The following is a 15,090-nucleotide window of genomic DNA, read 5'->3' as shown; positions in this document are numbered from 1 at the left end:
AGTGGTCCTCCACTTGATTGTGTTGTCATTAATTCTACGAGGAAGGAAAGTCCAGCCATTTCCCTGCTGGGCCAGTCAATAAACCCTGCATAAAGGACGAGGTGCGGGCTCTCATACAAGCTATTCTAAATGTGTCACTACTATTTGTAATAAGTGCTGTTTGGCGCCTTGCCTTGAGAGGGGTTTAGTTAAAGAGTAAATATCTACTGTGGGTGCCATAACATTACGCAGAGGTGGTACAACAATTTTTGGAACTAAACTGCATCCCACCACTGATTTCGGATGCAAGGTCGTACTTCACTCATACGTGAGCATGTGGCATTGAGAGGTGTGTGCTTAATATACATACGGATGCCGGTATTAAAAAACCCATATGCCACCTCAATGTCAGACAGTACAACTTGATTGTTGTTGTTTTTTTTTCCCATTTGGGGCAGGGCGGAAAAACAAAGGCTGAGGCAGTAGTAAGGCTCTAATATTGGCTGCCAAAGGCCAACCGACTCCATGTTTAGCACAGGGCCAGTGCAAAGGAGGCATTCCCTTCCACCAGAGGCGTGGTGATAGTGGGAGAGGCAGGGAGGGGAGTGAGAGTGTGTGTGTGTGTGTGTGTGTGTGTGTGTGTGTGTGTGTGTGTGTGTGTGTGTGTGTGTGTGTGTGTGTGTGAGAGTGTGAGTGAGTGAAAGAGAGAGAGAGAGAGCCGGGATTGGGGCAGTGTGGACACTCGGTGTGCTAGCCGGAGCGGTTGATAGTGAAGCACGCTCTGCAGTGGACAACATGTTCCTCCTGACACTCGGACTTTATTTACCGCTCCTCCTTCGCCATGCCTCCCCACAGTCCTTGATGGGTAAAATGTTCCCCTTCCCAACAGGTAGGGTGACTTACACTTGATGTGTGTAGAGGAGCATGTTCAGGCTGCTCCTAGTCTGATGTGTGATGTGTGCCTCGTGTGCATTTGGATTGCAGAATCAAGAAAATGAGAGTCATCTTTGCTGTACTATTTGCAGCATTTTGGGCTTGTAGGGAGGTGTAAATGTCAGCATGCTTGTTGGTGATAGTGAGAAGCTTAGTCTTAACAGTACTACTTTGTGTTCCACTGCTGTTCCATTGACCAGTTCTAAAGCAGCATGCTGACAGAATCTGTCATTTACAGTTAGAAGTGTACAAATGTAATTCACACATTCGAAAGATTTCTAGCTATTTGGAAAATATTCCAGATCAAATGGCTTGTATGTGTATAGAGTGATCTTTCCTTTTGATGGGTGCAAACTAACAGGAGCAATAAAGGGATAGAATTGCCTCTATGGTGATTGTAGTACCTTGTTTGGATTTTTATGTTTTGACAGGCATCTTATTTAGCAGAAGTCTAAATCCTGTGCCCTAATATCTTAATGGATTTGCATATGTAGCCGCTGTTCTCAGTGGTCTAGGCATCCTCCCTTGTGGGTGTGTATTTTCCTGAGGTGGTCTGTGTTATAGTTAACAATAAGTGTTTTTCGGTGTTGATTATGTGATTCCTGCTCAAAACATTACTCATTCAGTAGGTTGTAAATGCTGAAGCTTCAGAAGTCTCATCTGAGACATGACAGCATTTGGAGTCCAAGACGATCAATAATATTGTCCAAGGTTTTACCTTCCTTAACCCCGATCAGCCTACTACACCTTTAAACAGCTTTGATAATAAATATCTGAATATACTGTGACTTGTGTTGGTCACTACACAGTCATTAGTTACAAAATATATGTATTACATATACAGAAGAAAAATCATAACCAGCACATGTCAGTATTTACATCTGTTGCACTCTAATATGTTGAGACTATAGTAACTGTCCTCAGGCAATTGCCTGCTGGGAATTCATGCACGCCGAACTGCCAAGACAGCATCACGAGTCTCTAAGGGCAGTGTCACACCTCTAAGAGTGCGAGATAAACCCACACAGTATTGCCTGTCATGTCCATTTGGGTAGGTGGTCATGTAGGGTTGCTTGAAGGCATCTGTTGTTGCATAAGTCCAAACTGGCCCACCACTTGCAGCAATCCCTGATTGGGTCCACAAAGCCAACGTTTGGCAGTGGCGCATCTCTCCGTGTGACTCTTGCTGTGTTTTTCAAGCTCAGGGCCAGCTGTCACCCCCCCCCCCGTGCGCTGCTATTACGCGTCGGCAGGCCTTTCCTGTCCCTGTGGCTGCATGTTTGTTGACGTGTTCCTCCTGTTTCCCCCCAACTGCAGATATGGAGGCACTGGCGCCCAGAAAGAAATTCGAGCCGTGCTGTATGCTGACTCCACCCCCGCCCCCCTTGTTTCCCCCGCCCCGCTCACCGTGGCGCAGGCCTCTGGTATGACATGTGACTCTCTCACTCCAGTGGGTGTGATGTGTCCTTGGATGGGTTCCATGATTACGTCTGTGGGTAACAATGAGGAGGTGTTGATACCAGTCTGTAGATGAGATGGATCTCGTGATGGTCTTAAAATCGTTAAGGAGGAAGACACCATCTGTGGCCGGTGCTGTGAAACTTACATTTCACTCAAACGTGTTGGACAAGCGACGCTGGCAAACGTTGCTAAAATACAATGAAAGACAAGTGGATAACAGAACTCCCAGATTTCCACTTATAGTCATTGTTATAATATTACATTGCAGTCACAAACTTAACATTACATTGATGCTGGATTTCCCTTTGAACAGGATAGTGAACATAGTCAAGTTTTATCTGATTCCTCTTTCAGAGGGATGTTAGCAATGAATATGAGAAAGAGAACACAGAGGAAGCCAATCACAAGCCGACAGACCCTACCTGCTCTGTGGGGCCGCCCGGACCAGCTGGCCCTGTGGGACCTCAGGTACTACACTTGCCTCCAATGACAGAGGGCAGTTACAGGCATGAAGAGCACCTTGATGCATTCCCAGACAGGCCTCAGAGGGCTGTCTAATAGATCTCTAGGGTGAAGCGTTATCTACAGAGTCCACCGAGACCTTCAGTATATACAGCCATTTGTTGCAAATGTGCATCACAACAACTGATTCCATCTCGTCGCGTTCCGTTTATTAAGGAGGCTAGCTCATTAGCTAGCTCATTTGGCAGTGTGAAATCAACACTTAAATTCAACCCTTTCTTATGTGTGTGTATATAGGTCAACACCAAATTGAGTTTATTTTACATGTTATTACGTGTGTGTATTTCACACTACTTTCAGTGTTCACATTTAAATATTCATATCACACTTCATCACAGAAAATCCTCAATTTATAAATAGGCATACCTCCATTCACCAATATGTTAATCTACGCCCATTAGAATAAAACGAAATATTGTTCCTCTTTCTTATACTTGCTTACTTAGCGAACGTAATGAGCCAATATCTGTTAACACCAACCAAGCATAGAGAAAATGGTGGTTGTTCTTCTGCCTACACACTGCCCAGGAGAAATAATTAGACATGTGTGACCACACAGATTCCAGACTGATTTAAAAATGGATACAAGACTACAAAAACCAAGGCACTTTAAACCTAAAGTTAAGTGTTATTCAAGCTTCAGATATGCAACCACCGCATTACTTAATGAGTTGAGGTTACACTGACCAAGTTAGGTCCATATTTTTCACGAATGTCTAGTTTCATTAAAAATGATTCCAGCACCAGTGAATAAAACAAGATAGTACAACATATTAATGAATGACATATTTTGCTTTGCTACTTTTCAAATTGTCCAAATTTAATTACTCACAGGATTAGATGTCAAATATTCTGTGCGAAACCATTAGAGTATCACCTAGAGCCCAGCCCACTCACTTAATTTATGATCACCCTCTAAGAAACCGCTACCTCACAAGCTCTTCACAGGGGCTGTCAGGCATCTTCCTTTGTTGATCTCTGTCTGAATTAAAGCCCATGACACCTCCGCAAGGCTCAACAGTGAGGTCTGGTGTCCCAAACCCGCCTCCTCCAAGCTCAATTTTAAACCTCCAACCTACCACACACTAACCTCTTTAAAAGTAAACCCACATTGTCCTTCCAGGGGACTGAGGCCATGTTCAGCCCCTCGGCACTGTTGGTGCGTATTCAATGCTGTCAGATTCATATGAATTTTACCATACTATGCCGCCAAGCATTCCCCAACAGATCCATACTGGCCTGCCTGGTGACTAACGCCATACCGCTCCAAACATGACAATGACATGCCAGGGTGACCCTTTCACCTGCCCAGTCTTCCGCATACCCGAGACACCGATAACCTCAGCAACTCCATCTTTGTGATCCATTTCCCCAGCTAGCCTTATCCACAGCCACTGACTGGCCCTTTCGGCTACTTCTAATAATTCCTTCACATCTACCTTTAGCTTACATCTTGTAAAACCAAATTCCACAAGCAAGGACACAGCAGACTTAGCTACAAATTCCTAGCACCTATCTCTACTGGCCTTATGTACCTTATATACCACCACACATTTCCAATCTCACGCAATTTCCAATATCTACAGATGTTATCCTGTACTCTACTACATGGCCCATCATACACACACCTAATTGCTCTACCATTGATACTAATGGATAAAGTTCACCACTATGTGCTTGTTAAATAAACAAATCCCTGCAACAAACTAACCTTACATGCCGATAAAATATGCTTCATTACTTTATTCAGTTGAAGGAATATGTTCAGAGTCCGCCAACAGCCTCAGCTCATCACAGAAATGATGACCTGAAGTTTAACTCTAAGCCAGTGTTGGTGTTTTACACAGCCATAAAGCACTCTGCTCTGTAAAAACACCACCACCACAAATGCTTTTTAGCACTAAAAATCAACTCAGAAAATCAACTTTTTTTTTTTCACACTGTAAAATTTGCTGTGCACTGAGGTACCCAAAAATGTCCACACCAAGTACTGGCACCCAGCTTGTAAAGGGGGCGGGGGTGTCCACCCAGAATCAGTATGTGATGCCTAAAAGTAACATTTGGAAGAATTTACACAATATTCCCAAGGAACTCTGGATCTGGTCTAGCCAAATAGATTACCAGGTAATGGTTTGGTATTTGGACACAATTATATACATTTATAGTACAATTAGTTTCGGTTTTAGAATGTTCATATATACTGGCCATAAGGGTAGCAGTTGCTGCCTTATCCTAAAGTCAACAAATCATGTAACCAGCAGCTCAGCAGTATTTCAGCTACAATGCAACCAGCTCCACTACACCCAGCTACAAGGAGCCCAGCTACAGTGCACCCAGCTACAATGAGCCCAGCTATATTGTGCCCCACTACAGGTCCCCAGCTACAGTGCTCCCAGAGCCTCCTCGGCTAACTCCTATGCTTAGTTCCAGACTTTTTGCAGAAGGCTTATTTGAGGTGGTGAATCCTGGTAATCTGCATCGTCCGGGTAGATCCTTTTCTTCCAGGGGGCTTCCTTCTTTACCATGTGAGACACATCTCGTTTCCACTGACCACTTTCGGTCTTGGCACAGATGCACCGGGGTCTGCCACCACTATACCCCCACCCCCCAAAACCGCACCACACTGCAACCCATTAACACTCTGCATTTAGAGCAGACGTAAATAGCCTTTTTCCACTGCCCATCTCTGCACCACGCACCTTTCTTAGAAATGGTCAAGCATCTCACCACTGATCCATGAGTCTGCTGCACCACACAGACTAAATAAAGACGCTGCTTGTCTACATGATATACGATATGTATTGGATATTTTTCATCGTGTCTTCCAAGAGGTTACAGGATTGCAATTTTAACAATTCGCCTTCAGTAAGAAGTGTTATTAAGGGACTGCTGTACTGTTCTGTGATCTTTTGTCAGTTACCAATAGTTTTAGGGTTTCATAATTTCTAAACCTATATTGTGTAAACCCACTAATTAATCACAGTCTTCATATCAATTACAGGGTCCTCCTGGACTGCCAGGACCAAAGGGACCAAAGGGTGAAAAGGTGACCCTCACATACAACATCGCACACACAAAGGGGAATTTCCTAATGAAAATCGCAATTAATTATACCAGTCTGATCACGGCATGTACCCTTCCGTTGGCTGTCTGTAAATATGTTTTTAAACACAAATTACTAATCTCTCTCACTGTGTGCTATGATCCTATATATTAATTTCTTTTTCGGGTACCACCATTGAACCTGATCCTCTTAGTGTCATGTTGTGTGATCGTGATTTCTCAGGAGACACACAGCATAGAGCAACAAAGGAGGGGTTGTGTTGATTATGCAGTGTATGCCTCTCATCTTTTCTTTCTCCTCCACCGTCGGCCCATGTTGCCAGGGAGAAATTGGGAGACCTGGACAGAAGGTGAGGTGCTGCATAAACCACTCCATTTTTCCATAAGTGAAAACTTTTTTAAAAATCTAAGAAATGATGAGCCGCTAAAGGACATGCGGGTGGGCACCACCCTCACTACTCCTGTCTGGGCTTGTGTAATACATGTGTAATGAAATTCTAAGCAAATACAGCCTTGACACAGACACCTGGGTCACTGAGTCCATATACACCATTGCTATTCTACAGCCAATTTGCGCTTAAGAATGTGAAACATTGGTGGGCAGCCTGTGGGCTGGCAGCAGGTAGAGAGGGTGTCAGCACTGGTGGAGGGACTGTTGCAGCATTGCAGGGCAATTTAGCTTAGTGCTGGAACTGCCCCATAAATCATTTGCTTTCCCACAAGCCCTGGCTCCTGCCCCCTGCACATCATTTAATTAAAGCCAGCAGAGTGATGGACCTTGTTCAAATGCTCTCTCTCTTCCTTCTCTCTCTCTCTCTCTCTCTCTCTCTCTCTCTCTCTCTCTCTCTCTCTTCCTTCTCTCTCTCTCTCTCTCTCTCTCTCTCTCTCTCTCTCTCTCTCTCTCTCTCTCTCTCTTTTTCTCTCTCTCTTTCTCTCGCCCAATGTTTCTCTGCCTTTCAGGAGATACGCTGTGATCACCTAGTATTTATTATTCTGTGTTTGAATTTCCAAGCAAATTCTTACATTTCTTCACATTGATTTTAGGAAGGGAATACATTTTAGAAAGAGGACAGTCAAAATAATCAAGGTAGCAACTACTATAATTGATGCTATACTGCTTTGTACCTTTGTGTATAAAAATACCTACAGAAAGTATTTTTTTCTATTTTACTTTGATAAGCCATAACTTTGTATTATGCTCAGCCATGAATGTGCCTTATTTTAATGTACAGGACCACAATGTCTCAGTCAGGAGCTCAGCAGCCAAGTGTTATAAGTGCCATGTAATATGTTTTGTGTTGTTCCAGGGACGCACAGGGCCGCCTGGTCTCCCAGGGCGTCAGGGACCAAATGGGTGGGCAGGACCAAGTGGGCCCAAGGTAAATTACACCCATTACACTGGCTCCAGGATAGCCAACCTTTCATGTACACTCACATTACCAACACTTTATCAAGCAACAATTTGCTAACATGCTAAAGAAAATACAATGTAATCTAACTTGTGCCTTTGCCAGGGGGAGAAAGGTGACCCTGGACTGATGGGAATGCCCGGAGCACGAGGACCAGCTGGACCCAAGGTCTGCACTGGCTGGAAACAGAACATCTTACTGACTGAACATTGTTGCTGTGAAACTTCATTTAGTCCTTCAGCTAAGCACTACAGTACACAATAGCTAAATGTACATTTTATACAGTATTATGCAGTACTGTTAGATTTCATAGCAGGATTAAGTTTTTTCTATTTTCTGCCATGCAGGGACTGCCTGGATATAAAGGTGAAAAGGTAGGTTTGTGTTTGGGTGAGCCCTTTGTCTTAGATGTCCAAAATCTGTGGAACCGCTAGAATCACATGATGGAATTTCAAGATGCAGACTTGCTGATTTGCTACCGAAACGTGTCTACACTGTGGCTGTATTTTAATCATGTGTTTCCTATAATCTCTCATTAGGGCTCACGAGGTGATAGAGGTGAAGCTGGCCCAAAGGGTGAGAAGGTGAGGCCTTTGGGTCTTTTTTCGTTAGTGAAGTCTGAGGCTGTTGTGCTTTGCTTTCTAATGGTGTGCTCTTCTGTGTTTCAGGGCACAATGGGTCTGCCAGGAATGCTTGGCCAAAAGGTGAAGGAAAAGGTTGTAATTTTGGCACCCGCTAATACTTTCCCAAGGGACACAGGGAGAGTGACGATCGACCTGTGTATGCGATATTTTATCAGGGTGAAATGGGACCAAAAGGAGAGCCTGGAATTGCTGGAAACAGGGGCCCCACGGGCCGACCAGGAAAAAGAGGCAAACAGGTGAGGGTTTTCCCCTGGGTATTGCAAAAGGTGCTTTGTCGTTCATCTTGAAAGTGGCTTGTTCCAGTTGTTGTTTCCACTTGTTCTGCAAACGTTCAATAGGAAATTTTGTGTGTCTGCTTGATTCAGGGGCTCAAGGGAGATACTGGTCTAACAGGACCAATGGGACCTGTAGGCCTTCAGGGGCCCCCTGGTCATCCAGGTCCCCCGGGCCTGCCTGCCTCAGGTAGGAGCTTAAGCTAGTGATGAAGGCAACCAAAGTCCGCGATCATGAACAGCGTTAAAATGACATAATGTGCTTGGTGATGGGGATATAATGCAATGTAACTGACTAAAGATTTTTGTCAAAAATGTTTTAATGCAGCTCTAAACAACTCTACATATCTAAAAATGTTGTACTGTGTAGTCCAGAAAGCAGTTTCAGACTAGACCCAGTTTTGGTTACTTTGGATCTGTATCCTGCACACTAGAATTATAATAAAACACATTATATTAAAGCACACCCTGGCATATTTTTACATCTACACTTACATCTGCTAATTTATCACTACACTTTGTGAAGCATATATGAATCACAGTCCTTTTATACATAGTTTCAGGCTACTCTTAATAATGCGACTGTTTACCTTAAACTTAGTTTAGTACCCAGTTGCAAATCCTTAATGATTACCTGAAGTCTACAACTCACGCTGTGCAGGGTTTGTAATCAATCCATGTTTGGTTCCTGATGCATGCGCAGCAGTGTCCTGGTCAAGGGAATGACTTGTTTTTGGGCTACTGTCCTTCTTCAAGCAACATCCAGACATCTGGTTGGATGTAAGCATTTAAGCATCTTCTTTACACAAAGCTGTGTGCAGCTATTGGTAAAGGCCAGCGAGCAACTTCACTGGCAGCCTACATGCCCATGTCACCTTGTTTCACAGATGTGGAAGAATCAGGAGCACTTACTTTTTTTTTTTTTCAAACTGTCCTTATTCCATCACTATGGTGCAGACGTATTTGTCTCCACTGGGTACAAAAAACCTACAGGTGTATTTATGTGCTTTTAAGCAAGCTGTAACCTGCCGTTTGTGTTCTTGAGGTTACCAGTTTGCCTCTCCTTGTTGACCCTTTGAGGTCATGCTGGTATTCCTTTGTCTAGATATCTTTTCATATGTTTGGCTTAATCTCTGAGAGTGTTCTTCATCTATTCAACAGTTTTTCTTCAGGGCTGAAAGATTCTGCCTTCATACACTACTGTGGTCTTCTGAAGTCTGCCAAGTTGTTAGTGATCACAGATCCCCCAGGGCTTTCCTACTTCTTAACAGTGTATCAAAGCACTGTTTTTGGCACACCTATTGTTTTGGCTATGCTTCTGATTTATTCAGACTCTCTAAGCCTATCATGGCCTACAGTACTAACACTGATGCTTCTTTGGTCTTCATGTTGAGAGACAACAGCAACAGGTGCAAATGTCACATTTACAATCAGCTCCAGACCTCCTGGGGGCTCTCTCATGAATCACCTCATGATGCAACCACACACTGACAGCCAACACACCACCAAAGAGCCAATTTTCCTATTAGTTAAGGAGGACTGTGGGAGGTCTGCAAATCCTGTAGGCTTCACCCAGTAGACACGTTAACATCCTCAACTGAAGCGGACGTTCTTCTACCTCGTATTCGTCATTTTGTTTCAAAATCAGTGTCTGGAATGCAGAGCCAAAACGTCAAAAACCACATCACTCTCCAATTAATGGCACGCGATACGTGTGCACACCGCAGTGCTTGCAAAACTGTAGCAGTGTAGTTTTGCAGGCTAAAACAATTTTCTTGTTTCCATTCAGTTAGAATCAGGGGTTGCAGCATGTGGAGCCAACAGAAGTAAGGAGACTGAATCAGTACAGGAAGTCACACCAAAAGATAGATTTAGTCCGAGGGCAACCCGATCTGCCCAGCTGGAGTACCCAGCCATGACATCATGTCCTTAATATGGCCTATAAAGAAGTCAAGCTTCTTGCCAATGCACAAACATCATGTCATCACATTTTTAAAGTGGCAGCTACTGTTTTGTTCAGCTTTCTGTTTGTTCAGCTTACTCTTTCTGACAGACAGTAGGAAGGTTTAATGCATTGGTGAAGGTGCATACACTATACAGATATTTTTTGAAAGTTAATTGATTCAACCTCTTCAGAGTAGCTTAGTTTGGCTCTATTCTATATATTAAAATAAACAGAGCGATTTTCTTTAATGAGTATGTGGTGTCAATGTGTCTGTCCTCCAGGGCTGTATGTGATAGGGCCCAAAGGAGAGAAAGGCCAGCAAGGCAGCCCAGGTCGCTGTAGCTGCGGCTCCAACATGAACATTGACAGCGCCGCCTTTGACAAGAACGCATACAGAAGCCAATATCCCAGAGTGCCTGCCGTAAGCCAATGTTTGCCATAACTTAATACTGCCACTACTAAGAGTAAGACATTTTCACTACTACAGGTCCTGTTCTAAACATGTGAGTTTTAAATGAAGTGCAAGTCTTGAATTAAATAATGGGAATCGTTTGTTGTAACATGAGCGATATTTGAGCACTAAACATAGTTTAGTAGAACTTCACTACTTGTAATGCTAGGTTGGTTGATTATGCTGTGTCTTTGTTCTGTCCATTCCCTCGTACTATATTAGCTATCAGCAAGATGGTTAAAACTCACTGAAGATCCTGTTCTTCATATGTTCTCAGAGCATAATGTGATTTATATCAAAAACAGAAAATTATTGCAGCACATTAGTGTTTCTTTTATCTACTAGTGTATTACAACAATTGCCAATAAAAATGTCAGTTCAGATCCAATTGCATGTCTTATTAAGGTGTAATGGCTGCCTTGCAGATTTTTGTGGTGAATAACGAACAGGAATTGGACCATCTCCACACTGCTAATGCCCTGGCTTTCCGCAAGGACCAGAGGACCCTCTACTTCAAGGACACAGAAGGCTGGCTGCCAATTCAGGTACCTGCTTAATTAGACAACTCACTGGAAGCGTTTCTTACTTTCAGTAAACACTTCCTCTGAGTACTTCGGAGAATGTCCCGACAGAGCATGTTAAAGTTTAATCCTAAATTTGTCATTCCAGCTAATGCCATTCCAATCCATGGAGCATGCTCCCGACCCGGATGGGTTCTGTGGGGATGGCGTCGTGCAGGTTGAGAACAGCGAGGAGTGCGACGACGGAAACCGTGTGGTCACGGACGGCTGCATCAGTGAGTATGACCTCTAAGTGCCTTGTTTCTAAACCACAGCATTCCCCCTTTCCAGGGATTGAATCTAGCCTTTCTGTCTGCCCTTCTCCTCCAATTCTGTCTGTGTCTCTCAGAGTGCAGACACGCACACTGCGGAGACGGCTATCGCCACGAGGGAGCTGAGGAGTGCGATGGCAAAGATTTTGGCTATCAGACCTGCAAATCCTACCTTCCTGGGTAAGCGACATCTCAAGCCTTCTGTAAAAGTATCCATGACAGTGGTGTTATTCCAGGTACTTAGGAACACAGGTTTAACTAATGTCCTGTACACTCTACCATGAGTAAATGACTCTTAGTATTCTATGAATAAATGACAAAGCACTTTGTAAGTCGCTTTGGATAAGATGCCGTAAATGTAAATGAATGCCGTAAATGCCGTAAATGTAAATGAAAAATGTACACTCTACCATCTCTAGATCTTATGGGCATCTCAAATGCACCAGCGACTGCTACATTGACTCCACAAACTGCAAGTATTTCACATGAAGGAGCAGGAGGAAACCGATGGAGCCTGCACTTGCCAATTGTCTTGTTTTAAGCGGCAGGGACTGAGACCCAGGTAACCCAAGACACTGCGAACAAACAGAATCCAAGGATGTGACGAGATTACGTTTAAGGGGGGAAACGTTGCAAACATGTATATTGTACTCCTTTGTGGTAATGCTGCTGAGAAGCCACGTAGCTCACAGGGAAAAAGAGCGCTCCGCTCGGTCACTGCAGACGCACACAACTCATCGCTCTCTGTCTTAAGAACTCAACTGGGACTTCGGATGCCATTCTCTGCTCAGCCCCTCGCTCTGGAGCTGGGCACCTAGCTCAACATTCTGCTTCGCCACAAGAAAAGGAACCTGGAGAGCCCGCCGCCTCTTGAAAAAAAATAAAATAGGGGAGCCAAAGCCAGACCCTTCAGTACCTCAGTGTGTAACCTTTCCCGAAAACATGGCCATCTTGCCCACGGTGCTGTCTACGCAGACTGCAATGTGAACCATTTAGCATTTAGCATGGTGCTGTGATTGCTGTAGCTATGGCAATAGGCCAATTAGGTGTATGTGCAAGGCAAGAAGAAAACCACTCGACTCCTTAAAGTTATGTACGTTGAGCTCAGTGGACAGGCCCTGACCAAAACCAGGAAACCAGGTCTGTGGTTGAACACTGGGAGTAGGTTCAACAGACTGGCTCTCTGACACGCTCTGCAGGCAGTCAGGCCGTGAAGTCACGTTCAGGGCTGTATATCCGTTGAGCAAGCTGCAAGGTCAGAACTGTCTCCACGGAGAACAACAGAAAGGATTGGAGCTAGCTCGGGCTGCTGATGCTCCTTGCCTGGGGCCATTGTGTGGCGGTGCTCTAACTGCAACCTCGTAAAGATCAGGCTTAGTTTTTAGTCAGACATTCTCACTGATACCTCAGGAAATGTCTTTTCCTCATTGTAGCCTTTGCATCTCCATCACCTGGTGGTGCAAGGCTAGCATATTCTAGTGTTCTTAAGATGACAACTTGTCTACTAATACACATATGCTGTAAATGCTTCTAGATCTGATGAAGGAACCTTAAAAGACCCATCTTGATCCTTTGGATCTTGACACCAAAGTTATTTAGGGTGACAACCACATTTAGAGGCTCTCACACTGTTATAAATCATTTGTGCACTGTCAATCAGCATTGGTAAGGGACATCTCTTGCTGCTATCTAGTAGGTTAAAGACTGTAGGAGTATACATGAAATGGCTAGCCAGCTGCTGGTTATTTCCTACGACTGGAATATAGACCGCACTCCTCATCACATAGCATGCCTTTGCTCTCTATGGTCACAGAACTACAGTGTAGCATGTAGAAAATATTATGTTCATTGGTCTGCTGTTCTTGTATTAAAGTGGTACTTGACATTTTTGATACAGTATACTGTAAGCTACGTTTTTCCATAAGCTAAAAGCAGCATTTGCTATGGAGACCTCTCCTTACTTAATGAATTCTGGGTGTGACCCACCTGACTTGTGTGTACATCTAATGTATAAGGGAAAAAATTGTCTGAAATTGTTCTTGTGCATCTGCATGTTATTGTTACCGTATACATTCACTGAAAAATATCAGGAATGCAATATTTCAATGCATTAATGTATGTCTGTAGTTTTTATTTCCAAATACAGGCAGTGTTTTTAATACAGTAGTTGTATTAAAACAAGGAAGGCTGTTTGCAAACTGCATTAGACTTCTCCTGGACTGCTATCTTCCATTTTCAGTAACTGGAGAACGTGCTCATGACATATACTCTGTATACAAGCAGAAAATCAAGTTTGCCTCCACTGATGCAGTTGCATGTTAAAATATAATGCAGTGTTGAATGTTCTGACCTATGGTGAGGTGGAGGGTAAACCGTTTCTTATGAAATTTGTATGTTTGATACAGCCTTGTACTAAGGTTAAAATAAAGCTTAAAAAGCTACTGTATGAAATCTTCCTGTTTTTTTTATTATTGTTCTTTTAATGTATGTGCTATGCAGTATGTGCGCCTGCAGTGATGTGGCATGGCAGGGCTGGGATGCAGAAATCTAGCGCTTGGTCAGCAGCACTCTGGGGGTGGTGTTGGGTGAGGTACGGGACATCCAAGACAACGGAGTCATGACTTCTCATTCTGCCTGTCAATGAGCGAGGCAGGCAGAGAGCTGCATAGGGGGATTTTCGATGGACAAGCACTGCTCTGTAAATGTATTACACAGCTGTATCTATCTTCTTCTAATTGCATCAGGGTTGTTGGTCTTAGCTTGTTTTTTATTTGTTGTTGTGTGTGTGTGTGTGTGTCTGTGTTCAGTCATGGCCACTGCACAACACGAGGCAATGGGACTTCAGAGAACGCATGACTTTGGAGTAAAGATTAACACTTCATGTAATGTGATCTGTGCCATGGTTTGCTGCAGCTACTAGTGCTGAAAGGCTCAATGGAAACTCGGGGATGACCTGGAATAGGTGGCAAAATCAAAAAGGGGGCAGGGAGGTAGCTGAAGAAAGAGATTATTTTGGTGCGGTGGGGTGTTGTGTTTCCAGAGTGGATGAAACATAGGGCCTCACACACAGGAAACGCGCAGGGCCAGCTGCTGGCTCAGACCCAGTGAAAAGCTGTGGCTGCAGGGACGAGGTGGTAAGCATACAAGGCGCAGTCACCAAAAAGAGGACACATATGCATTGGCAAAGAGTATAGACCCGATCATCCAAAAAATCCTGTTAGTTGCATAATTAGGCATTTTGTCATTTTTTCTGAATCTACATATACATATATATGTGTATACTGTTTATGTGTTTGTTCAACACAATGGCTAAAACATGGATTATAAACTATGAGGTGTTGTTTTTGTTGTTAAATTGGTATCATTACAGGAGTTTGTCTGTCCCAACGCAGCTATAAGTACCGTTATTACCTTTACCAGTTAACAGCACAGCAATTACTGATCAAATTGATTTTATCATATTACATATGTTATACACTACACAATATACAAGATCTGCCACTTCAGCATGTTTGAGATATGTCACTAGAATATTTAATAATTTACTTTATAAGTTTGATTGATCTGGAGGACAAATGT

General features: G+C 43.6%; 1 protein-coding gene across 1 annotated transcript; it reads left to right on the top strand.

The window, feature by feature from the left end:
• The first annotated feature begins 5 nt into the window (after positions 1–5).
• colq (collagen-like tail subunit (single strand of homotrimer) of asymmetric acetylcholinesterase) lies at positions 6–13,962 on the top strand. The gene is made up of 17 exons (XM_027000068.3): positions 6–868; positions 2,230–2,336; positions 2,728–2,841; positions 5,897–5,941; positions 6,282–6,308; positions 7,266–7,337; positions 7,473–7,535; positions 7,715–7,741; positions 7,907–7,951; positions 8,036–8,071; positions 8,167–8,247; positions 8,377–8,473; positions 10,510–10,649; positions 11,105–11,224; positions 11,349–11,475; positions 11,589–11,691; positions 11,931–13,962. Exons 1-17 carry the CDS (start codon positions 775–777, stop codon positions 11,998–12,000), a joined length of 1,368 nt encoding a protein of 455 aa, XP_026855869.2. The 5' UTR covers positions 6–774; the 3' UTR covers positions 12,001–13,962.
• Positions 13,963–15,090: the final 1,128 nt, after the last annotated feature.

The sequence above is a fragment of the Electrophorus electricus genome, chromosome 14 (assembly GCF_041902795.1).
Source record: "Electrophorus electricus isolate QZ-2024a chromosome 14, ASM4190279v1, whole genome shotgun sequence".
In the NCBI taxonomy this organism is placed as follows: domain Eukaryota; kingdom Metazoa; phylum Chordata; class Actinopteri; order Gymnotiformes; family Gymnotidae; genus Electrophorus; species Electrophorus electricus.
Note: the sequence above shows the minus strand (reverse complement) of the source record. Positions and strands in the feature narration are given on the sequence as shown.